This window comes from Eleutherodactylus coqui, chromosome 6 (genome assembly GCF_035609145.1).
Source record: "Eleutherodactylus coqui strain aEleCoq1 chromosome 6, aEleCoq1.hap1, whole genome shotgun sequence".
NCBI classification, from domain to species: domain Eukaryota; kingdom Metazoa; phylum Chordata; class Amphibia; order Anura; family Eleutherodactylidae; genus Eleutherodactylus; species Eleutherodactylus coqui.
The window spans coordinates 224,399,132-224,425,071 of record NC_089842.1 but is presented as its reverse complement, the minus strand read 5'-3'; the positions used below and the strand labels follow the sequence as shown (position 1 = coordinate 224,425,071).

General features: G+C 49.1%; 2 protein-coding genes across 2 annotated transcripts in view; both read left to right on the top strand.

Moving 5' to 3' along the window:
* The window catches only part of LOC136571849 (Fc receptor-like protein 5), a 176,070-nt gene that overhangs the window by 71,188 nt on the left and 78,942 nt on the right, over positions 1–25,940 (top strand). The gene's annotated exons all lie outside the window — the stretch shown is intronic.
* LOC136631699 (low affinity immunoglobulin gamma Fc region receptor III-A-like) overlaps positions 1–25,940 on the top strand; it is a 40,982-nt gene that overhangs the window by 6,931 nt on the left and 8,111 nt on the right. Inside the window, exon 3 of the mRNA XM_066605987.1 lies at positions 8,929–8,949. Coding sequence (XP_066462084.1) covers positions 8,929–8,949 — 21 coding nt within the window. The remainder of the gene's footprint in view (positions 1–8,928; positions 8,950–25,940) is intronic.

The window sequence follows — 25,940 nt, the reverse complement described above, 5'->3', positions numbered from 1 at the left end:
ATCTAATAGAGATGAGCGAACGTACTCGTCCGAGCTTGATACTCGTTCGAGTATTAGCGTGTTCGAGATGCTCGTTGCTCGTGACGAGTACCACGCGATGTTCGAGTTACTTTCACTTTCATCTCTGAGACGTTAGCGCGCTTTTCTGGCCAATACAAAGACAGGGAAGGCATTACAACTTCCCCCTGCGACGTTCAAGCCCTATACCACCCCCCTGCAGTGAGTGGCTGGCGAGATCAGGTGTCACCCGAGTATAAAAATCAGCCCCTCCCGCGGCTTGCCACAGATGCGTTCTGACATAGAGGAGGGAAAGTGCTGTCTTGGTGGAGCTGCTATAGGGAGAGCGTTAGGAGTATTTTAGGCTTCAAGAACCCCAACGGTCCTTCTTAGGGCCACATCTAACCGTGTGCAGTACTGTGGAGGCTGCTTTTTGCAGTGTTGCACATTATTTTTTTTGGTATATCGGCTGTGCAGAGCATTGCACCTTGCAGTAATACTCCAGGGACAGAAGTGGTGGTGAGGCAGGGACAGAAGACATATTGATTGAATATAGGCAGTGGGCCTTTGCAAAAACATTTGGGGAAAAAAATCTATTTGGGCTGCCTGTGACTGTCCTCAGTGTTCTGGGTCTGTGCTGGGTGTAGTTGTCCTCCTAATTCATACGCAGCCAGCTAAGTGTTACAGCAGGCTTGCGCAAAATTATTTCCTGGCTCTGTCTGGGCTGTTAAATCACCGCTGTATTGCAGTCCACAGTGCAACACTCTGCAGTTATTTGACATACTCCAGGGCCAGTAGCGGTGAGGCAGGGACAGAAGACATATTGATTGAATATAGGCAGTGGGCCTTTGCAAAAACATTTGGGGAAAAAAATCTATTTGGGCTGCCTGTGACTGTCCTCAGTGTTCTGGGTCTGTGCTGGGTGTAGTTGTCCTCCTAATTCATACGAAGCCAGCTAAGTGTTACAGCAGGCTTGCGCAAAATTATTTCCTGGCTCTGTCTGGGCTGTTAATTCACCGCTGCATTGCAGTCCACAGTGCAACGCTCTGCAGTTATTTGACATACTCCAGGGCCAGTAGCGGTGAGGTAGGGACAGAAGACATATTGATTGAATATAGGCAGTGGGCCTTTGCAAAAACATTTGGGGAAAAAATCTATTTGGGCTGCCTGTCACTGTCCTCAGTGTTCTGGGTCTCTGCTGGGTGTAGTTGTCCTCCAAATTCATACGCAGCCAGCTAAGTGTTACAGCAGGCTTGCGCAAAATTATTTCCTGGCTCTGTCTGGGCTGTTAAATCACCGCTGTATTGCAGTCCACAGTGCAACACTCTGCAGTTATTTGACATACTCCAGGGCCAGTAGCGGTGAGGCAGGGACAGAAGACATATTGATTGAATATAGGCAGTGGGCCTTTGCAAAAACATTTGGGGAAAAAAATCTATTTGGGCTGCCTGTCACTGTCCTCAGTGTTCTGGGTCTCTGCTGCGTGTAGTAGTCCTCCTAATTCATACGCAGCCAGCTAAGTGTTACAGCAGGCTTACGCAAAATTATTTCCTGGCGTTCCGTAAGCGAAGTCAGCCTCCAACCACAGGCCAATAAGCGGCACATTTAATTACAGCGTTCTGTTTCTGCATTACTGGTAATACAGCATGCTGAGGGGTAGGGGTAGGCCTAGAGGACGTGGACGAGGACGCGGAGGCCCAAGTCAGGGTGTGGGCACAGGCCGAGCTCCTGATCCAGGTGTATCGCAGCCGACTGCTGCGGGATTAGGAGAGAGGCACGTTTCTGGCGTCCCCACATTCATCGCACAATTAATGGGTCCACGCGGTAGACCTTTATTAGAAAATGAGCAGTGTGAGCAGGTCCTGTCCTGGATGGCAGAAAGTGCATTCAGCAATCTATCGTCCACCCACAGTTCTGCGCCGTCCACTGCTGCAACTCTGAATCCTCTGGCTGCTGCTCCTCCTTCCTCCCAGCCTCCTCACTCCGTTACAATGAGACATTCTGAGGAGCGGGCAGACTCCCAGGAACTGTTCTCGGGCCCCTGCTCAGATTGGGCAGCAGTAATTCCTCTCCCACCAGAGGAGTTTATCGTGACTGATGCCCAACCATTGGAAAGTTCCCGGGGTCCGGGGGATGAGGCTGGGGACTTCCGGCAACTGTCTCAAGACCTTTCAGTGGGTGAGGAGGCCGATGACGATGAGACACAGTTGTCTATCAGTGAGGTAGTAGTAAGGGCAGTAAGACCGAGGGAGGAGCGCACAGAGGATTCGGAGGAAGAGCAGCAGGACAATGAGGTGACTGACCCCACCTGGTTTGCTACGCCTACTGAGGACAGGTCTTCAGAGGGGGAGCCAAGGGCAGCAGCAGGGCAGGTTGCAAGAGGCAGTGCGGTGGCCAGGGGTAGAGGCAGGGCCAGACCGAATAATCCACCAACTGTTTCCCAAAGCGCCCCCCTCGCGTCATGCCACCCTGCAGAGGCCGAGGTGCTCAAAGGTCTGGCAGTTTTTCACTGAGAGTACAGACGACCGACGAACAGTGGTGTGCAACCTTTGTCGCGCCAAGATCAGCCGGGGAGCCACCACCACCAGCCTCACCACCACCAGCATGCGCAAACATATGATGGCCAAGCACCCCACAAGGTGGGACGAAGGCCGTTCACCGCCTCCGGTTTGCACCGCTGCCTCTCCCCCTGTGCCCCAACCTGCCACTGAGATGCAACCCCCCTGTCAGGGCACAGGCACTACCGTCTCCTGGCCTGCACCCACACCCTCACCTCCGCTGTCCTCGGCCCCATCCACCAATGTCTGTCAGCGCACCGTCCAGCCGTCACTAGCACAAGTGTTGGAGCGCAAGTACACCGCCACGCACCCGCACGCTCAAACGTTAAACGTGCACATAGCCAAATTTATCAGCCTGGAGATGCTGCCGTATAGGGTTGTGGAAACGGAGTCTTTCAAAAGTATGATGGCAGCGGCGGCCCCGCGCTACTCAGTTCCCAGTCGCCACTACTTTTCCCAATGTGCTGTCCCAGCCCTACACGACCACGTCTCCCGCAACATTGTACGCGCCCTCACCAACGCGGTTACTGCCAAGGTCCACTTAACAACAGACACGTGGACAAGCACAAGCGGGCAGGGCCACTATATCTCCCTGACAGCACATTGGGTGAATTTAGTGGAGGCTGGGACAGAGTCAGAGCCTGGGACCGCTCACGTCCTACACCCCCAGAATTGCGTGTCCCAGCTCGGTGGTGGTATCTGCGGCGGTGTATGCTTCCTCCACTAAAGCACCCTCCTCCTCCTCCTCCAACGCAACCTCTGTCTCGCAATCAAGATGTGTCAGCAGCAGCAGCACGTCGCCAGCAGTCAGTGTCACGCGGCGTGGCAGCACAGCGGTGGGCAAGCGTCAGCAGGCCGTGCTGAAACTACTCAGCTTAGGAGAGAAGAGGCACACGGCCCACGAACTGCTGCAGGGTATGACAGAGCAGACCGACCGCTGGCTTGCGCCGCTGAGCCTCCAACCGGGCATGGTCGTGTGTGACAACGGCCGTAACCTGGTGGCGGCTCTGCAGCTCGGCAGCCTCACGCACGTGCCATGCCTGGCCCACGTCTTTAATTTGGTGGTTCAGCGCTTTCTGAAAAGCTACCCACGCTTGACAGACCTGCTCGGAAAGGTGCGCCGGCTCTGCGCACATTTCCGCAAGTCCCACACGGACGCTGCCACCCTGCGCACCCTGCAACATTGGTTTCATCTGCCAGTGCACCGACTGCTATGCGACGTGCCCACACGGTGGAACTCTACGCTCCACATGTTGGCCAGGCTCTATGAGCAGCGTAGAGCTATAGTGGAATACCAACTCCAACATGGGCGGCGCAGTGGGAGTCAGCCTCCTCAATTCTTTACAGAAGAGTGGGCCTGGTTGGCAGACATCTGCCAGGTCCTTGGAAACTTTGAGGAGTCTACCCAGATGGTGAGCGGTGATGCTGCAATCATTAGCGTCACCATTTCTCTGCTATGCCTCTTGAGAAGTACCCTGCAAAGCATAAATGCAGACGCTTTGCGCTCGGAAACAGAGCTGGGGGAAGACAGTATGTCGCTGGATAGTCAGAGCACCCTCCTGTCTATATCTCAGCGCGTTGAGGAGGAGGAGGAGGAGCATGAGGAGGATGAGGAGGAGGGGGAAGAGACAGCTTGGCCCACTGCTGAGGGTACACATGCTGCTTGCCTGTCATCCTTTCAGCGTGTATGGCCTGAGGAGGAGGAGGAGGAGGATCCTGAAAGTGATCTTCCTAGTGAGGACAGTCATGTGTTGCGTACAGGTACCCTGGCACACATGGCTGACTTCATGTTAGGATGCCTTTCTCGTGACCCTCGCATTACACGCATTCTGGCCACTACGGATTACTGGGTGTACACACTGCTTGACCCACAGTATAAGGAGAACCTTTCCACTCTCATACCCGAAGAGGAAAGGGGTTCGAGAGTGATGCTATACCACAGGACGCTGGCGGACAAACTGATGGTAAAATTCCCATCCGACAGCGCTAGTGGCCGAAGGCGCAGTTCCGAGGGCCAGGTAGCAGGGGAGGCGCGGAGATCAGGCAGCATGTACAGCACAGGCAGGGGAACACTCTCTAAGGCCCTTGACAGCTTTATGGCTTCTCAGCAAGACTGTGTCACCACTCCCCAGTCAAGGCTGAGTCGGCGGGAGCACTGTAAAAGGATGGTGAGGGAGTACGTAGCCGATCGCACGACCGTCCTCCGTGACGCCTCTGCCCCCTACAACTACTGGGTGTCGAAGCTGGACACGTGGCCTGAATTCGCACTATATGCCCTGGAGGTGCTTGCTTGTCCTGCGGCTAGCATCTTGTCAGAGAGGGTGTTTAGTGCGGCTGGGGGAATCATCACAGATAAGCGTACCCGCCTGTCAACCGACAGTGCCGACAGGCTTACACTCATCAAGATGAACAAAGCCTGGATTTCCCCAGACTTCTTTTCTCCACCAGCGGACAGCAGCGATACCTAAACAATACGTAGGCTTCACCCGCGGATGGAAGCATCGTTCTCTATCACCATCAAAAACGGGGACCTTTTTGCTTCATCAATCTGTGTATAATATTCCTCCTCCTCCTCCTGCTCCTCCTCCTGAAACCTCACATAATCACGCCGAACGGGCATTTTTTCTTAGGCCCACAAGGCTCACTCATATAATTTTTGTAAACAACTTTTATACGTTTCAATGCTCATTAAAGCGTTGAAACTTTCACCTCAACCAATTTTTATTTTAACTGGGCTGCCTCCAGGCCTAGTTACCAATTAAGCCACATTAACCAAAGCGATTAATGGATTTCACCTGCCCTCTTGGTTGGGCATGGGCAATTTTTCTCAGGTACATTAGTACTGTTGGTACACCAATTTTTGGGGGCCCTCGCCTACAGTGTAATCAAATGAATTTTTAGCCCACCTGCATTACAGCTGACGTTACATCAGCTGTGTTGGGCACTGCAATGGGATATATTTATGTACCGCCGGTGGGTTCCAGGGAGCCACCCATGCCGTGGGTCCACAGGGAGTTGTAACTGCATGTGTCCACTTCTAAAGAACCCCAGTCTGACTGGGGCATGCAGTGTGGGCCGAAGCCCACCTGCATTAAGCACGACATTACCTCAGCTGTGATGGGCAATGCAATGGGATACATTTATGTACCGCCGGTGGGTTCCAGGGAGCCACCCATGCTGTGGGTGCACACGGAATTCCCATTGCGGAGTTGTACCTGCCTGTGAATATTTATAAAAAAACGCGGTCTGACTGGGGGATGCAGACACCTTGACAGAATGAATAGTGTGTGGCACATAGGTTCCCCATTGCTATGCCCACGTGTGCAGCTCCAGATGGAGGTGGAACAGGATTGGATTTCTCATTGCTTCTGTACAGCATTGTGGACTATCGCCCCGCCCCTTTTAAAGAGGGTCGCTGCCTAGCCGTGCCAACCCTCTGCAGTGTGTGCCTGCGGTTCCTCTGGCAGACGCACTTATAAATAGACATGAGGGTGGCGTGGCATGAGGGCAGCTGAAGGCTGGGCAGGGACAGTTTGGTGTGCGCTGTGGACACTGGGTCGTGCGGGGGGGGTTGGTCAGCATGTAACCCAGGAGAAGGGGCAGCGGAGTGTCATGCAGGCAGTGATTGTGTTTTGTTGGAGGTAGTGTGGTGCTTAGCTAAGGTATGCATTGCTAATGAGGGCTTTTCAGAAGTAAAAATTGTTGGGGGGGGGGGCCACTCTTGCCGCTATTGTGGCTTAATAGTGGGACCTGTGAACTTGAGATGCAGCCCAACCTGTAGCCCCTCGCCTGCCCTATCTGTTGCTGTGTCGTTCCCATCACTTTCTTGAATTGCCCCGATTTTCACAAATGAAAACCTTAGCGAGCATCGGCGATATACAAAAATGCTCGGGTCGCCCATTGACTTCAATGGGGTTCGTTACTCGAAACGAACCCTCGAGCATCGCGATAATTTCTTCCCGAGTAACGAGCACCCGAGCATTTTGGTGCTCGCTCATCTCTATTATCTAACTAATTTTTCCGGCCTTCGCCTACACTCATAGTAACCACATTTTTTAAGCTGTTCGCCTATACTCTTGGTACACCAATGTTTCAAGGGTTCGCCTACACTCTTGCTACAGAACTGTTAGAGGGGTCCGCCTATACTGTTGCTACAAAAATGTCACTGGGGTCCGCCTATACTCTTGCTACATAAATGTTACTGGGTTCTGCCTATACATTTGCTACTAAAAGGTTTGAGGGGTCCGCCTATACTCTTGCTACAGAAATGTTACTGGGGTCCGCCTATACAGTTGCTACAGAAATGTTACTGGGGTCCGCCTATACAGTTGCTACATAAATGTTACTGGGGTCCGCCTATGCTGTGGGTACACAAAGACTTCTCATTGCTGTGTCTTACCTGTCTGGCAAAAATACACTGACTGACTAGGGCATGAATTGTGGGCCGAGGCCGAGGTCCTTGGTGGGGTGAAACTCTGCCATGTTTGGGCACTCTGATTTTTTCCTGTGTAATACCATCTTTGTGCACCCACAGCATAGGCGAGCCCAAGAAACTTAAAGACTTCCAATTGCGGTGTTGAGCTATCTGACACCTACACAGAATGAATTGTGTGGGGACACATGGATTTCCCATTGCTATGTAACTCAAGCACCTTGGGTCACACAAGGTGGAGGCTGGGACCGAGCCTGACCCTGGGCCCCTTTATGCCCATGTTTGCGGCTCCTGACAATTTTGTGATGGAGGTGGCACGGAATTGGAATGATAATCGTACGTCAATTTATCATCAATTCTCAACAGCATTGTGGGCTATCACCCACACTTTTAAGGAGAGTCGCTGCCTAGCCCGGCCTACCCTCTGCAGTGTGTGCCTCTGGTTCCTCCTCATCCAGTATGCACTTATAAATAGACATGAGGGTGGTGTGGCTATCAAGCGAGCGTGTGGCATGAGGCCAGCTGAACGCTGCGCAGGGAAAATTTTGTGTGCGCTGTAAACGCAGGGTCATACGGGGGTTGGACAGCAATGCCAGCATGTAACCCAAGAGAAGAGGCAGAACAAGTGTCACCAGCAGGCAGTGGTTTTCCTTGGTTGCAGGTAGTGTGGTGCTTAGCTAAGATGTGCCAGCACGTGTGCCTTGCTAATGAGGGTTTCTGCTGGGCAGAACAATATATAAAATATCCCGTGGATGGAGATCAAGAGAGAATATCATCATGCTGATAGCGGTCAGTCCTTACTATCTCCTATGTCTGACAGGGTCTATTTATCTGTATTGTCACCTTCAGTGTACATTGTTATTCTCCTGTATGGTATATGTAGTCACTTCTATCAGAGACTATGATAAAGTGACCAGTAAATGCTTTGTGCCTGTATTTATGAAGGGTTCTTACAGCTACTGACAACTGATGGGATGTTTACATATATTAACAATAAAATAGCAAAACTGGTACATATTGAGATATTCCGATTGTGGGCACTAGTGGCTGTGATGGCAGCAGATGAGCTGAGCTCCAACTCAGTCCTGCCATACACTGATTACAGATATTAGATAAAGATGCACTATTAGACTCCCAACATGTTTCACAACTAAAAACAGCGTCATCAGGGGACAAAAAAATACCAACAATACCGCCCATAGCTGGCTCAGTATCCCCTTTTACGGCCGGCTGTCCACGGGTGTTGCAAAGTCCCGCAGCAGATCGCCGCCGCTGGAGCCACCGCCCGGGGGCAGGAGCCGCCGCCAAATCTCCACCGGTCAGCCCTATCTAACAGATAGGCTGACCGTGGAGAATCGGAGCAATTCGCAGCATGCTGCAAATTGCCTGCCGCGAGCGAAGAATCACAATGATTCTCCGCTCGTGGACACGGGGCCGGCACTTTCCATAGCACTCTATGGAAAGCTTTAGCCTGCATGATTCAACTGCGATTTACCGTCGTGGACAGGGGGCCTAAAAGTTTGCCCTTCACTAATCCTCTCTTGCCTGACATGCCTCTGATGGAAGTAACTCCATACACCGTACAAATGAATAAAAATGTCCACTGATGGTGATGATACAAATAAATAGACTCTGTCAGTCGTAGGTCACAGTGAGGACTGGTCGCTATCAGGATCATTCATGAGATTCTCTCCAGATCTCCATCCACAGGACATTTTATTCATTCACACCTTTTTGTTGGCAACTAAAAACAATGTTTAGAAATAAAGTATCTCTTTAGGTGGTAAATGAAAGTTAAGTTGTTGCAGGGAAAACGTTTTTGACTTACAGTAAAAACCTGTTAGTTATGCATGTACACTAATGGTGTCCCTAAGCTGTAATAACTCCAATGTATCAGGACTACATGATTTCTGATAACTATTTTCCTGTTCTCTTTTATAGTGTTGGTTCTCATACAAGAAGGTAAGTTACCAGCATTGTTCTTCCATCCTTTATTTTATAACACTGACCCATATACAGTAGGGTTTAGAAGTATTTGGACAGTCACACCATTCTCATTATTTGGCGTCTGCACACTCCACAATGGATGTGAAACAGTCATCAGTTTGTGATTGAAGAGGAGACTTTCCGCTTTAAGTCAAAGGGTTTAGTACAAATATTGTGTTGACGGTGAATAATAGTCAATTATTACGTAGTCCTTCTGTTTTCATAGGCTCAAAATATTTATACAATTAACTCACAAGCAGTTTAGTGATAGGGTGCAGCCTGTTACTATAACAATGTTGGCTAAATACTATGATTGGTGATGATGATGATACCGGCAATGGATAATGGAGCAGATGGTATGCCACAGAAATAGCAAGCATTATTTCCCTATTCTCTCCCTGATGCTGACCCTAACTTCAGACACCACTGTCAGCAATTATCTCTCAGTTATCACTGCTGGTGACCATGTTTGAAATACCATTCATAACAACAAGACGGCATTAGGAGCCAAACAAGAAGAAAAACAAGCCAACTAAATAAAAAACTAAGACTATGAAAAAACAAACAAGGATTGAGCTAACACAAACCAAACTAAACTAGAACAAGATACTAGAACCTAAACAAGAAATACTGGAATAGACACATATTATTACTATCACCAGCAACCACACTGAAGAAGCCAGTGATACTTAAAGGGAGGCAGGCCAATGAGAAACTATTTACTATAGGAGGTTAGCTGATCCACTCCAATGGATCAGCCGTGGGAACAATGCATAGCTACTGTCCAACAGCAGGTTAGAAGGCAGGAGATGACGATCCAGCATCAGAACTCCTTATGGTCAGAACATTTACTGACATGTTGAGAGAAAGTCTGAAGATGATTCCAAACAAATTTGTATTTGGTTGTCATTTATAAGCACTCTGAATATGTGGTCCAAAGAGTTCAAGTGAACAAGCCATCATCAGACTGAAAAAAATGAGACAGCAGAAATTTTAGGAGCAGTCAAATCAACAATTTGGTACACTCTTAAAATGAAGGAAAGCACTGGTGACATATGCAACACCAAAGACCAAAAGAGCATGGAAGACAACCAAAGTCTCAAAATGCATATAAAACACTCCAGATGCCAGAGAATATGTTAACCAGCCACGGGAGCCTGGTATCCAGCTTTCCAGTCAAACTAAATGGGATTAATTATATTGGAGATCTTAACAGTTTAATTAGACAGTCTTCAGAGGACATAGTAGATTCCAAAGTTCAAAAAAGTGGAACTTATCTCTGTATTCACATTCTTCCATCCATAGCTGCCAATCGCTTCATGCTTTAGTATCAATCTTCACTAGCATCCTACAGATACCAGCATGTGGTTCATTTTTAGACATCTGATGCGCACTCCACCTGTTGCCAGCTCATACAATCAATGTACACTTCAATATAGTGCAGGTTCATCTGTTCTGGTCTTTAATATTCAACCATTTTGTCCTATATACTGACTCCCACAGGGAACAATTAGGATGGTTTACAACATGAAACAGGCTAGATTAGGCACATATTAGATACTAGAACTGCTGTAACATTTCTGTAGCAAGAGTATAGGCGAATCCCTCAAACCATTCAGTAGAAAAAGTAGAGGCGGACACCTGTAACGTTTCTGTAGCAAGTATATAGGCGGACCCCAGTAGTATTTCTCTAACCGCGCTCTCACTGAAAAACATCCACACCTTAGAACACCTAGCCCCCTGCGGCTTGCAGCGCCGGGGTGCTTTGGGAAACAGTTGGGGGATTCTTTGCTCTGGCCCTGGCTACCCCACTGCCTCTTCCAACCTGTCCTGCTTTTGCACTTGCCTCCCCCTCTGAAGCCCTGTCTTCTGTAGGCTTAGCAAGCCAGGTGGGGTCAGTCACCTCATCGTCCAGCAGCTCTTTCTCCGAATCCTCTGTGCGCTCCTCCCTCGGACTTACTGCCGTTACTACTGCCTCAATGACAGACAACTGTGTCTCATCATCCTCATCCACAAAAAGCTTTTGAGACAGTTGCCGGAAATCCCCAGCCTCATCACCCAGACTCCAGGAACTTTCCAAAGGTTGGGTATCGGTCACGACAAACTCCTCCGGTGGGAGAGGAACCGGCAGGGACCTAAAAACAGTTCCTGGGAGTCTGCCTGCTCAGAATCTGTCATTTTCCTGGAGTGACGAGGTTGAGAGAAAGGAGGAGCAGCCAGAGGATTCAGAGTTGCAGTCCCTAGGCCGGGAGTAGTGGACTGTGTAGAAGACCGGGTGGTGGATACATTGCTGACGCATTATCTGCCATTCACGACAGGACCTGCTCGCACTGCTCTACTTGTAATAAAGGTCTACCACGCGGACCCGCAAATTGTGATAGGAAGCTGGTGAGCGTAGGGACTGGGCGCTCTCCTAATCCCTCAGCAGCCGCCTGTGATGCACCCCACCCCGGACCTCGGCCTGCGCCCGCACCCTCACTTGGACGCCCGCAGCCGCGTCCTCGTCCTCGGCCCTTACCTCTACTCCTCATTACTTCGGAATAAATCACCCCACCGTATAGCACTTAGAACTGTGGCTAATTTACCGCACACAGAGATGTGTAGATACCAGAGGCTCTATGCTGTGACCGGAAAAAATTAAACCGCTGTCTAGCGCTGATACGGAGGGATCATTTACCGCTCACAGAGACTTGTATATAATAGAGAGGCTGTATGCAGTGGGTGAAAAATAGAAAGGCAGTGTATAGTGCTAATGACAGGGGGAACTTCAATGCAACCAAGGAAAGGGTATCGTGCGACGCTCTGCCCAGGGGCAGAAAGCTATACAGCCAGTGAACAGTGCTAATAACAGGGGCAACTTCACTGAACCCAAGGAAAGGGTATTGTGTGATGCTCTGCCCAGGGGCAGAAAGCTATACAGCCAGTGAACAGTGCTGATAACTGCGGCTACTTCACCCAACACATAGAATGGTGTCTGTGAAATGCTGTTCTGCAGTGGCCCAGGACATATTTGCGTACTATTTAGCGATGAGAGTGAGCCCTCTGCCTAAGGCACTGCACACATAAGACGGTATAGCTGCAATGATCTGGAGTGGCCCAGGAAAAATTTGCATACTATTTAGCGATGAGTCTGAGAATGCTATAGCTGTAATGCTCTGCAGTGGGATATAGGTTTTAAAAAAACAAAACTGGTGCACTACTGCTCCCAGCCAGGCACAACTGTAATGCACACGATGAGGAGTAGCCCTAAGAAGGACCATTGGGGTTCTTGAAGACTGGATCCTACTCTAACACTTTCCTTATATCAGCAGCAGCACTTTCCCTAACCACTGCCAGCATGTGTCTGAGGGAAGCCGAGGGCGGGACCAGTTTAAGTTGTCGGCGGTCACCTGATCGGCCCAGCCACTCACTACTGTGGGGTGGGGGTGGTGGGGCTGGCACGTCACAGCAGGAAGTGATAATGCCTTCCCCGCATGTTTATTGGCTAGAAAATGGCGCTAAACATTCAGGGAAGAGAAATCCAATTGACTCGAGTACCGTGTGGTGTTCGTCTCGGGTAACAAGCATCTCGATTTGCCTAATACTCGAACGAGCATCAAGCTCCGACAGGTTTGCTCGCTCATCTCTAGTAGTTTTACATGCCTTGCATTTATTGCATGGAAAGAAACCTATTAATGCTATCCCTTTATCTTGATTCTGCAGACAGCTTTTTACTAAGTGACCCTTTTCTGCCCCAGCTCTAATATACACAATCTGCGGTTGAATCGGTAATTTCATGCCCAAAAATGTGTCATTCCTCAACACAAGCCAGTGCTTCTGAAAGATGTTTATAATAGTGATATGATCTCTACTATAACTGGTGATAGAAGGAATTTCCTCTTTTCTTTCAGGTTTCTTTTTTTACTGCAGTTAAAGGGGTTGTCCCGCGCCGAAACGGGTTTGTTTTTTTTTCAATAGCCCCCCTGTTCGGCGCGAGACAAACCCGATGCAGGGATAAAAAAAAAAACAGATAGTACTTACCCGCATCCCCGCGGTCCAGCGTCTTCATACTTACCTTGTGAAGATGGCCGCCGGGATCTTCACCCTCGGTGGACCGCAGGGCTTCTGTGCGGTCCATTGCCGATTCCAGCCTCCTGATTGGCTGGAATCGGCACATGTGACGGGGCGGAGCTACGAGGAGCCGCTCTCCGGCAGGAGCGGCCCCATTCAGCAAAGGAGAAGACCGGACTGCGCAAGCGCGTCTAATCGGGCGATTAGACGCTGAAGATTAGACGGCACCATGGCGACGGGGACGCCAGCAACGGAACAGGTAAGTGAATAACTTCTGTATGGCTCATAATTAATGCACAATGTACATTACAAAGTGCATTAATATGGCCATACAGAAGTGTATACCCCCACTTTGTTTCGTGGGACAACCCCTTTAATACTTCCTCATTCTCACTAGAACTTCTTCCTTTTTGCTGTTTAGAATTTCCTTCAGATAGTTTTTTTTTCTTTCCAATGTTTTATGCGATAATTTCTATTCTTATTTATGGATTTTCTAGTTTAGCTCACATCCCTTGGCAAGTTACCGGGCCATAAGATAATTTACAAGGTGGGATATGGACTCAAGAAGTACAGTAACTGGCTCACAACAGGTGGGGCTGTACAGGCCTTATTCTAACTATATATTTATAGTATTGGGCAAAAGTTTTAGACAGCCTTTTTAAAAAATGCTGCGGGGTAAGAATGCTTTGAAATATAGAAATTTAATTAGTTCACTTTTGTCAATTAACAAAAGACAAAGTGACTGAACAACGGAGAAGTCTAAATCCCATCAATATTTAGTGTCACCACCCTTTGCTTTCAAAACATCAATTCTTCTAGGTACAATTACACATTTTGTGAAAGAACTTAGCAGGGAGGTTGCCCAAACATCCTGGAGAACTAACCAGATCTTCTTTGGATGTCGGCTTGTCTCTTCATGTAATCCCAGACAGACTGATGAGATCAGGGCTTTGAGAGGCCATTGGGCTACGACTAGAGATGAGCGAGCACCAAAATGCTCGGGTGCTCTTTGCTCGGGACGAAATTTTCGCGATGCTCGAGGGTTCGTTTCGAATAACGAACCCCATTGAAGTCAATGGGCGACTCGAGCATTTTTGTATATCGCCGATGCTCACTAAGGTTTTCATTTGTGAAAATCTGGGCAATTCAAGAAAGTGATGGGAACGACACAGCAACAGATAGGGCAGGCGAGGGGCTACATGTTGGGCTGCATCTCAAGTTCACAGGTCCCAATATTAAGCCACAATAGCGGCAAGAGTGCCCCCCCCCCCTCCCAACAACTTTTACTTCTGAAAAGCCCTCATTAGCAATGCATACCTTAGCTAAGCACCACACTACCTCCAACAAAGCACAATCACTGCAAGCATGACACTCCGCTGCCACTTCTCCTGGGTTACATGCTGCCCAACCCCCCCACCCGCACGACCCAGTGTCCACAGCGCACACCAAATTGTCCCTGCACAGCCTTCAGCTGCCCTCATGCCACGCCACACTCATGTCTATTTATAAGTGCGTCTGCCAGAGGAACCGCAGGCACACTCTGCAGAGGGTTGGCACGGCTAGGCAGCGACCCTCTTTAAAAGGGGCTGGGCGATAGCCCACAATGCTGTACAGAAGCAATGAGAAATCCAATCCTGTGCCACCTCCATCTGGAGCTGCACACGTGGGCATAGCAATGGGGAACCTATGTGCCACACACTATTCATTCTGTCAAGGTGTCTGCATGCCCCAGTCAGACCGCGGTTTTTTTATAAATAGTCACAGGCAGGTACAACTGGGAATCCCCAACTCCGCAATGGGAATTCCGTGTGCACCCACAGCATGGGTGGCTCCCTGGAACCCACCCGCTGTACATAAATGTATCCCATTGCAGTGCCCTGGACAGCAGAGCTAACGTCAGATGAAATGCAGGTGGGCTTCGGCCCACACTGCATGCCCCAGTCAGACTGGGGTTCTTTAGAAGTGGACACAGATGCATTTACAACTCCCTGTGGACCCACAGCATGGGTGGGTGCCAGGAAGCCACTGGCGGTACATAAAAATATCCCATTGCATTGCCCATCACAGCTGATGTTACGTCAGCTGTAATGCAGGTGGGCAAAAATTTAATTGGATTACACTGTAGGCGAGGGCCCACAAAAATTGGTGTACCAACAGTACTAATGTACCTGAGAAAAATTGCCCATGCCCAACCGAGAGGGCAGGTGAAACCCATTAATCGCTTTGGTTACTGTGGCTTAATTGGTAACTAGGCCTGGAGGCAACCCAGTTCAAATAAAAATTGGTTCAGGTGAAAGTTTCAACGCTTTAATGAGCATTGAAACGTATAAACATTGTTTACAAAAATTATATGACTGAGCCTTGTAGGCCTAAGAAAAAATGCACGTTCGGCGTGATTCCTCAGGTTTCAGGAGGATGAATATTATACACAGATTGATGAAGCAAAAAGGTCCCCATTTTGGATGGTGATAGAGAACGATGCTTCCATCCGCGGGTGCAGCCTACGTATTGTTTAGGTACCGCTGCTGTCCGCTGGTGGAGAAGAGAAGTCTGGGGAAATCCAGGCTTTGTTCATCTTGATGAGTGTAAGCCTGTCGGCACTGTCGGTTGACAGGTGGGTACGCTTATCCGTGAGGATTCCCCCAGCCACACTAAACACACTCTCTGACAAGACGCTAGCCGCAGGACAAGCAAGCACCTCCAGGACATACAGCGCGAGTTCAGGCCACGTGTCCAGCTTCAACACCCAGTAGTTGTAGGGGGCAGAGGCGTCACTGAGGACGGTCGTGCGATCGGCTACGTACTCCCTCACCATCCTTTTACAGTGCTCCCCGCTTGACTGGGGAGCGGTGACACAGTCTTGCTGGGGAGTCATAAAGCTGTCAAAGGCCTTAGAGAGTGTTCCCCTGCCTGCGCTGTACATGCTGCCTGATCTCTGCGCCTCCCCTGCTACCTGGGCCGCGGAAATGCGCCTTCGGCCACTAGCGCTGTCGGATGGGAAGTTTACCATCAGTTTGTCCACCAGCGCCCTGTGGTATAGCATCATTCTCGAACCCCTTTCCTCTTCGGGAATGAGAGTGGAAAGGCTCTCCTTATACCGTGGGTCGAGCAGTGTGTACACCCAGTAATCCGTAGCGGCCAGAATGCGTGTAACGCGAGGGTCACGAGAAAGGCATCCTAACATGAAGTCAGCCATGTGTGGCGGGGTACCTGTACGCAACACATGGCTGTCCTCACTAGGAAGATCACTTTCAGGATCCTCCTCCTCCTCCTCTGGCCATACACGCTGAAAGGATGACAGGCAAGCTGCATCTGTACCCTCAGCAGTGGGCCAAGCTGTCTCTTCCCCCTCCTCCTCATGCTCCTCCCCTCCTCCTCCTCCTCCTCTGGCCATACAAGCTGAAAGGATGACAGGCAAGCAGCATCTGTCCCCTCAGCAGTGGGCCAAGCTGTCTCTTCCCCCTCCTCCTCATGCTCCTCCCCCTCCTCCTCAACGCGCTGAGATATAGACATGAGGTTGCTCTGACTATCCAGCGACATACTGTCTCCCCCGCCTCCGTTTCTGATCCCAAAGCGTCTGCCTTTATGCTTTGCAGGGAACTTCTCAAGAGGCATAGCAGAGAAATGGTGACGCTAATGATTGCAGCATCCCCGCTCACTATCTGGGTAGACTCCTCAAAGTTTCCAAGGACCTGGCAGATGGCTGCCAACCAGGCCCACTCTTCTGTAAATAATTGAGGAGGCTGACTCCCACTGCGCCGCCCATGTTGGAGTTGGTATTCCACTATAGCTCTACGCTGCTCATAGAGTCTGGCCAACATGTGGAGCGTAGAGTTCCACTGTGTGGGCACGTCGCACAGCAGTCGGTGCACTGGCAGATTAAACCGATGTTGCAGTGTCCGCAGGGTGGCAGCGTGCGTGTGGGATTTGCGGAAATGTGCGCCGAGCTGGCGCACCTTTCCGAGCAGGTATGACAAGTGGGGGTAGCTTTTCAGAAAGCGCTGAACCACCAAATTAAAGACATGGGCCAGGCATGGCACGTGTGTGAGGCTGCCGAGCTGCAGAGCCGCCACCAGGTTACGGCCGTTGTCACACACGACCATGCCCGGTTGGAGGCTCAGCGGCGCAAGCAAGCGGTCGGTCTGCTCTGTCAGACCCTGCAGCAGTTCGTGGGCCGTGTGACTCTTCTCTCCTAAGCTGAGTAGTTTCAGCACGGCCTGCTGACGCTTGCCCACCGCTGTGCTGCCACGCCGCGTGACACCGACTGCTGGTGACGTGCTGCTGCTGCTGACACATCTTGATTGCGAGACAGAGGTTGCGGAGGAGGAGGAGGAGGAGGGTGGTTTAGTGGAGGAAGCATACACCCCCACAGATACCAGCACCGAGCTGGGGCACGCAATTCGGGGGGTGGGTAGGACGTGAGCGGTCCCAGGCTCTGTCTCTGTCCCAACCTCCACTAAATTCACCCAATGTGCCGTCAGGGAGATATAGTGGCCCTGCCCGCCTGTGCTTGTCCACGTGTCTGTTGTTAAGTGGACCTTGGTAGTAACCGCGTTGGTGAGGGCCCGTACAATGTTGCGGGAGACATGGTCATGCAGGCCTGGGACGGCACATCGGGAAAAGTAGTGGCGACTGGGAACCGAGTAGCGCGGGGCCGCCGCCGCCATCATGCTTTTGAAAGCCTCCGTTTCCACAAGCCTATACGGCAGCATCTCTAGGCTGATCAATTTTGCAATGTCCACGTTTAACGCTTGAGCGTGCGGGTGCGTGGCGTCGTACTTGCGCTTGCGCTCAAACAGTGGTGCTAGCGACGTCTGGACGCTACGCTGAGAGACATTGGTGGATGGGGCCGAGGACAGCGGAGGTGAGGGTGTGGGTGCAGGCCAGGAGACGGTAGTGCCTGTGTCCTCAGAGGGGGATTGGATCTCAGTGGCAGGTTGGGGCACAGGGGGAGAGGCAGTGGTGCAAACCGGAGGCGGTGAACGGGCATCGTCCCACCTTGTGGGGTGCTTGGCCATCATATGCCTGCGCATGCTGGTGGTGGTGCCTCCCCAGCTGATCTTGGCGCGACAAAGGTTGCACACCACTGTTCGTCGGTCGTCAGGCGTCTCTGTGAAAAACTGCCACACCGTAGAGCACCTTGACCTCTGCAGGGTGGCATGGCGCGAGGGGGCGCTTTGGGAACCAGTTGGTGGATTATTCGGTCTGGCCCTGCCTTTCCCCCTGGCCACCGCACTGGCTCGGCCTGTGCCCACACCCTGACTTGGGCCTCCGCGTCCTCGCCCGCGTCCACGTCCTATAGGCCTACCCCTACCCCTCAGCATGGTGTATTACCAGGAGTGAAGAAACAGAACGCTGTAATTAAATGTGCCACTTATTGGCCTGTGCTTGGAGGCTGACTTCGTTTACGGAACGCCAGGAAATAATTTGGCGCAAGCCTGCTGTAACACTTAGCTGGCTGCGTATTTATTTGGAGAAATACTACCCCCAGCAGACACGGACCCAGAACACTGAGCAGAGTGACAGGCAGGCCAAATAGATTTTTTGACCAATATTTTTTTGAAAAGGACCACTGCGTATATTCAATCAAAAATATATGTCTTCTGGCCCTGCCTACACAATTCTGTCCCTGGAGTATTACTGCAGGGCGCAATGCTCTGCACGGCCGATATACCAAAAAAAAAAAAAGTGCAACACTGCAAAAAGCAGCCTCCACACTACTGCACACGGTTAGATGTGGCCCTAAGAAGGACCGTTGGGGTTCTTGAAGCCTACACTAACTCCTAACACTCTCCCTACTGCAGCTCCAACACGATAGCACTTTCCCTCAGCTATGTCACAACGCATCTGAGGCGAGCCGTGGGAGGGGCCGATTTTTATACTCGGGTGACACCTGATCTCGCCAGCCACTCACTGCAGGGGGGTGGTATAGGGCTTGAACGTCGCAGGGGGAAGTTGTAATGCCTTCCCTGTCTTTCAATTGGCCAGAAAAGCGCGCTAACCTCTCAGAGATGAAAGTGAAAGTAACCCGAACATCGCGTGGTACTCGTTACGAGTAACGAGCATCTCGAACACGCTAATACTTGAACGAGTATCAAGCTCGGACGAGTACGTTCGCTCATCTCCAGCTACGACCCCATCATGACTGCAGACAGTATATTAGTCTGATTGGTGGAATACATATCAGTGGACGGGGTACATAAAGGCGTCAGACTTCTGTGGTTCTATCTTTATTCATAAATTATTGCTAGTTTTGCTTTATGTGATAGTTTAATTTTGTTTATGTTTTAGTTTTCATATTAGTCTGGATTAGTGCCTACTGGTTGTGCTTCAATTCTCTGTTCTGCATACTGTTTAATGTACCCTTTTTAAAATTTTATTTGTAATTTCACATGTCTGTCGATACCTCACACGTGTGTTTTTATGTATTTTTTATTTCTTCCTATCTTTTTTCCCCTTCACTAAAACCTTGCCCTTAGGCCTTACTCACACGAACGTATGTACGCGACTAATTAGCAGCATACATACTTTCACGCCGAGCTGATATACGTCGTCCTCATCTGCAGTGGGGGGGGGGGGGGGAAAGGATGGAAGAGCCAGGAGCAGGCACTGAGCTCCAACCTCCTCTCTGCCTTCTCTCCGCCCCTCTGCACTATTTGCACTGGGGAGAGGTGGGGCGGGGGCGGGGCTAATTCTCTGAACGTAGCCCCGCCCCCATCCTGCCTCCTTTCATAGTGCAGAGGTCGGGGAGGGGGCGGAGAGGGGGTGGAGAGCGGGTGGGAGCTCAGTTCCTGCTCCTGGCTCTTCCATCCTTTCCCCCCTGCATATGAGGACGACGTATATCGGCTCGGCGTGAAAACCGAGCCGATATACGTTCGTGTGAATCCAGCCTTAGAGATAGATATTGTAGAGAGGATATATTGTGGCTGGTGTGAAAGCTTGCAGACCAGGGTTATGTTGGAGGGACCAGAGAAAGACGCTGCATGTTTATATCCTTATATAAAACATGGTCTTAACTATAGATAAGCGAGTATACTCGCTAAAGGCAATTGCTCGAGCGAGCATTGCCTTTAGCGAGTATCTCCCCCGCTCGAGGCAGAAGGTTCGGGTGTCGGCAGCGGGCACAGAGCTGCGGGGAAGAGCGGGGCGCTCTCTCTCACTCTCCCCCCCCCCCCCGCGCTCTACTCACCGCTCCCCCGCGTCGGCACCCGAACCTTCAGTCTCGAACGGGGGAGATACTCGCTAAAGGCAATGCTCGCTCGAGCAATTGCCTTTAGCGAGTATACTCGCTCATCTCTAGTCTTAACTAGAGATGAGCGAGCATACTCGGCCACGCCCTTTTTTGCCCGAGCGCCGTGATTTTCGAGTACTTCCGTACTCGGGCGAAAAGATTCGGGGGGCGCCGTGGGTGAGTGGGGGGTTGCAGCGGGGAGTGGGGGGGAGAGGGAGAGAGAGAGGGCTCCCCCCTGTTCTCCGCTGCTACCCCCCGCTCCGCCACACCTCCCCCCGCCCCCCGGCGCCCCCCGAATCTTTTCACCCGAGTACGGAAGTACTCGAAAATCGCGGTGCTCGATCGAGTAATTACTCGAAACGAGTAGGTTCGCTCATCTCTAGTCCTAACCCTTTGCAGTCCAATTTTGGATTCAGGGTTTCCTAGGGGGCTTTTTCTTTCTGCCTTTATACAATGGCGCCATCTGCTGGCTAGATCAAGTACAGCGGTATGGCACATGCTGGACAGCAGAGCGGCTAGTAATTTACAGTTAGAATACCCTGCCGGACGTCTTCCAAAATCGAAGCTGCACAGCCTTCGATGAGAATGTTTACAGATGTCAGACAGTGGAATGGAAAGGGTTAAATTTCAATTTTTTTTTTTAAACTAGTTTTTATTGATATTTTTCAAATTTTCTATACAAAGGTACAGTAAGAGAGTCATACATATCTCTTTATCTATACATGTGGCATAAAACAATATATTTGCATGGTAATAACTAGAGATGAGCAAGCACACTCATCCAAGCTTGATGCTCATTCGAGTATCAGGGTACTCGAGATGCTTGTTACTCGGGACGAACACCACGCGGTACTCGAGTCAATTGCATTTCCCTTCCCCGCATGTTTAGCACCATTTTCTAGCCAATAAACATGCGAGGAAGGCATTACCACTTCCTGCAGTGACGTGCCAGCCCTCTCTCCACCCCCTCCCCACAGTAGTGAGTGGCTGGCGAGATCAGGTGACCGCCGAGTACTTAAACAGGTCCCGCCCGAGGCTCAGACGCAAGCTGGCAGAGCTTAGGGAAAGTGCTCCTGCTGATATAGGGAAAGTGTTAGAGTAGGATCCAGTCTTCAAGAACCCCAATAGTCCTTCTTAGGGCTACTCCTCATCATGTGCATTACAGTTGTGGCTAGCTGGGAGCAGTCGTGCGCTAGGTTTTTTTTTACATCTATCCCTCTGCAGAGCTTTACAGCTATAGCAGCTCACTCTCATCACTAAATAGTACGCAAATATGTCCTGGGCCACTGCAGAACAGCATTTTCCAGACACCATTCTATGTGTTGGGTGAAGTTGCCGCAGTTATCAGCACAATCCACTGGCTGGATAGCTTTCTGCCCCTGTGCAGAGCATCGCACAAATACCCTTTCCTTGGGTGCGGTGAAGTTGGGTTTTTTCTCTTTTTAATATATATATATATCTCTGCAAGGCATTACAGCTCTCAGTTTGCAGTGCAATATGCAGAGTTGAGGGAAAGTGTTTGAGTAGGATCCTGTCTTCAAGAACCCCAACAGTCCTTCTTGGGGCTACTCCTCATCCTGTGCATTACAGTTGTGGCTGGCTGGGTGCAGTGGTGCACCAGTTTTTTTTTTGTTTTTTTTTAACATCCATACCTCTGCAGAGCATTACAGCTATAGCAACTCACTCTCATCGCAAAAGTTCCCGGAGTCCGGGTCATGAGGCTGGGGACTTCCAGCAACTGTCTCAAGAGCTTTTTGTGGATGAGGATGATGAGACACAGTTGTCTGTCAGTGAGGTAGTAGTAAGGGCACTAAATCTGAGGGAGGAGCGCACAGAGGATTCGGAGGATGAGCAGCTGGACGATGAGGTGACTGATCCCACCTGGTTTGCTACGCCTACTGAAGATAGAGCTTCAGAGGGGGAGGCAAGTGCAGCAGCAGGACAGGTTGGAAGAGGCAGTGCGGTGGCCAGGGGTAGAGGCAGGGCCAGACCGAATAATCCACCAACTGTTTCCCAAAGCACCCTCTTGCGGCAAGCCACAGAGGGCTAGGTGTTCAAAAGTGTGCATGTTTTTCAGTGAGAGCGCGGACGTGCAACCTGTGCTACACCAAGATCAGCCAGGGAGCCACCACTACCAGCCTCACCACCACCAGCATACGCAGGCATATGATGGCCAAGCACCCCACAAAGTGGGACGAAGACCATTCACCGCCTCCGGGTCACATCACTGCCTCTTCCTCTGTGCCACAGATCCAATACCCCTCCCAGGACGCAGGCTGTCGCTAGCGCAAGCGTTGGAGCGAAAGCGCAAATACGCCGCCACCCACCCGCACGCACAAGCTTTAAACATGCACATTGCCAAATTAATCAGCCTGGAGATGCTGCCGTACAGGCTTGTGGAAACGGAGGCTTTCAAAAACATAATAGCGGCGGCGGCCCCGCGCTACTCAGTCCCCTTTATGCCCACGTTTGCGGCTCCTGACAATTTTGTGACGGAGGTGGCACAGGATTAGAATGATGATCATATGTGAATTTATCACCAATACTCCACAGCATTGCGGGCCGCACTTTCAACACAATAAAATAAAATAAATACTAATAGATATCACGTACGAGGTAAGTATTGTATCTATTAAGAACTATAAACAGCCTCTTGTATAAAAGGCATCTGGTCTCCGCAGAAACAATTATACCTTACTTATAGCTAACTTGGCCTGATCGGATAGGCACCATTCTGGGCCACCGCTACTGGGGGAGCAATGGTCATTTTACTAGATATAGGGAGAAAGTAAGCATCAATAAACAGGTAACAATAACAGGAGTCACCAATCTGTGTTAAGGTGCTGAGCATGTAAAGGCCCATTTAGACACAACGTTATTCCTGAATAACGAGGTATCTATTAAGAGTTAACTTCCTTACGAAAGAAGTTAACTCTTAAAAGATACTTAACCCCTTCCCGCTCCTTGACGTACCGGTATGTCATAGGAGCCTGGTACTTCCCGCAATATGACGTACTGGTACGTCATCGGTATAGCGCGAGATCATGACTGACCTCGCGCTATCCCGCAGCGGGTGCCGGCTGTCAGTCACAGCCGACGTCCCGCTGTTAACCCCTTCCCTGCCGCGATCTAAGTAGATCTCGGCAGGGAAAGAGTTCACAGAGGGAGCGCGCACCCTCTGCGTCTCCGGTCGGATCTAGCGATGTTATCGCGAGAGCCTGGCCTGTCGCCATGGCAACAGGATGCCAGACACTGGCGTCCTGTGTTGCCAATGCCTATGATCGCTGTATTAGCGATAAAGCATGGCAGGGCAGTAGCTCTGCCATGCCTTATCACAGCGATCATAGGTACAGTGCTGCAAGTCCCTCAGAGGGACTCAAACAGTTTTAAAAAAAGATTTTAAAAAATGTAAAAAAAAGAAAAATGTTAAAAAATGTAAAAAAAAAAACCCTTCTTTTGTGCTTTTTATAATATTTGCAAAAAAAAAAAAGGTAAAAAAAAATTAAAACCCCACATATTGGGTACTGACGCGTCTGTAACGACACGTACAAAAAGTTGAACATGCTTTTTATTTTGTACGGCAAAAAGCGTTAAAAAAAACGCTAAAAAACAGAGGCAAAATGCTAATTTTTAGCATTTTGCCTCCCAAAAAATGCAATAAAAGTGATCAAAAAAGCCCTACATTCCCCAAAATGGTACAAATAAAAACTACAGCTCGTCTCGCAAAAAATAAGCCCTCACAGAGCTCCATACATAAAAAAATAAAAAAGTTACAGGACTTTCAATGCAGCTATAGAGAAAAAAAAAGATTTCCAAAAAAAAGGGGGTTTTATTGCAAAAAAAGTGTAAAAACCTAAAAAAAATATAAGAATTTTGGTATCATTGTAACCGTACCGACCTGCAGAAAAAATTTTGTGTGTCATTTACGCTGCATGATTAACGCTGTAAAAAAAGAAATCTATGGCAGAATTAATGCATTTTCTCTCCCTGTTATCATAAAAAAAATAATAAAAGTTTTACGATATAGTCCATGTACCGAAAAGTGGAACCAATAAAAACTACAGTTCGCCACGCAAAAAACGAGCCCTTATACGGCCGCATTGACGGAAAAATAAAAAAGTTATCACTTTTGAAAAAATGGAGATGGAAAAATACCAAAAATCGCTTGGTCCTTAATGCCATAATAGGCCGTGTCCTTAAGGGGTTAATGCATAGAAAATCCCATACATGAGAAATTTATTTTAAATGACCCCAAACCAAACAATACATTTTACCCTACTGAGAGCAAGGGTGAGTATGTGGAGTTATTCTATCAAAATGTACTCAAAGATTTTAGAAAAATGTGTAACTGAACGACCGAAAAAATTTAATGTATCTAGAAGCCAAAGAAATACCCTCAACCACCTAAGTCATATTGAAGATATAGTTATTAGAGGGGCAGATAAGGGGGAGGTATTGTCTTTATCGGATACGAACAGAGGTTACCATTCAGAGGCTCTGAGGATACTGGATGATAGGAAATATTATGAAAAACTAATGAATGACCCCACCAATGGTATATTGTCTGAGTTCTACATGCTAATAAAGGAAGCATTAGCTTCCAATAGTTTATCGATATCAGAGTACAAATATATCTGTGAGATATCTTACGATACTCCATACTTCTACCATATACCTAAAATCCATAAGGATATTTTTAATCCCCCAGGGCGACCCATTGTAGCAGGAATGTGCTCGGTTACAAACCGGTTATCTGAGTACATTGATCTACCATAAAGATATGTTGTTGTATTACCATCTTATGTTAGAGACTCGAGTCATATGTTGGATATTTTAAAGGATGTCATATGGGATTCATCATATTTATGTTGCACATTGGATGGGGAGGCATTATATTCCAACATGGGGACTGAAGCTATAGATATCATATTGAGGGAAGACCCTCTTATGCCAATACAACAGAAATAATTCATTTTGAGGGCCATTACCTTCATACTACAGAATAATTATTTCTCCTATAACTCTGTCTTCTACAAACAGTCGGGACCGCAATGGGCTCAAAATGTGCACCAAGTTTTGCAAAATTTGTGATGGGGATATTTGAAAGGAACAAGTTCAGGGATCCACGGATTGTATTATACAAAAGATATATTGATGATATCCTAATTATTTGGAATGAGAAGAAGGATGATTTGAGGTCATACATAACGAAGCTAAATATGAATGAATTTAATTTCAAGTTTACGGACAAGATCAGTGAAAACAGTGTTGTATTTTTGGACCTTGAATTGAGAAGGGAGGGTAATGAAATAATCACCAGGACTCATTTTAAACCGGTCGATATTAACAGCTACTTAAACTTTCAGAGTTGTCATCATAAAAAGTGGAAAGTGAATGTCCCTTATGGACAATTGAAAAGGGTCAAAAGGAATTGTACTAGGTGATCGGAATTTGAGAATCAGGCAGAAATTGTAAAAACAAGATTTCGGGAGAAAGGGTACCCGGGTACTATTATCGAAACAGCTTATAAGAAAAGAGTGAATGAAGAAGACAATAAGGAGAAAAAAGTGGAAAAGCGAAACTAGATAATAGGGGACAACCCAATATAGAATTTAGGATCGCATTTATTACCAAATACAGCTCCCAATACGGTCACATTAGGAGTATTTTGAGAAAAAAACTGGAC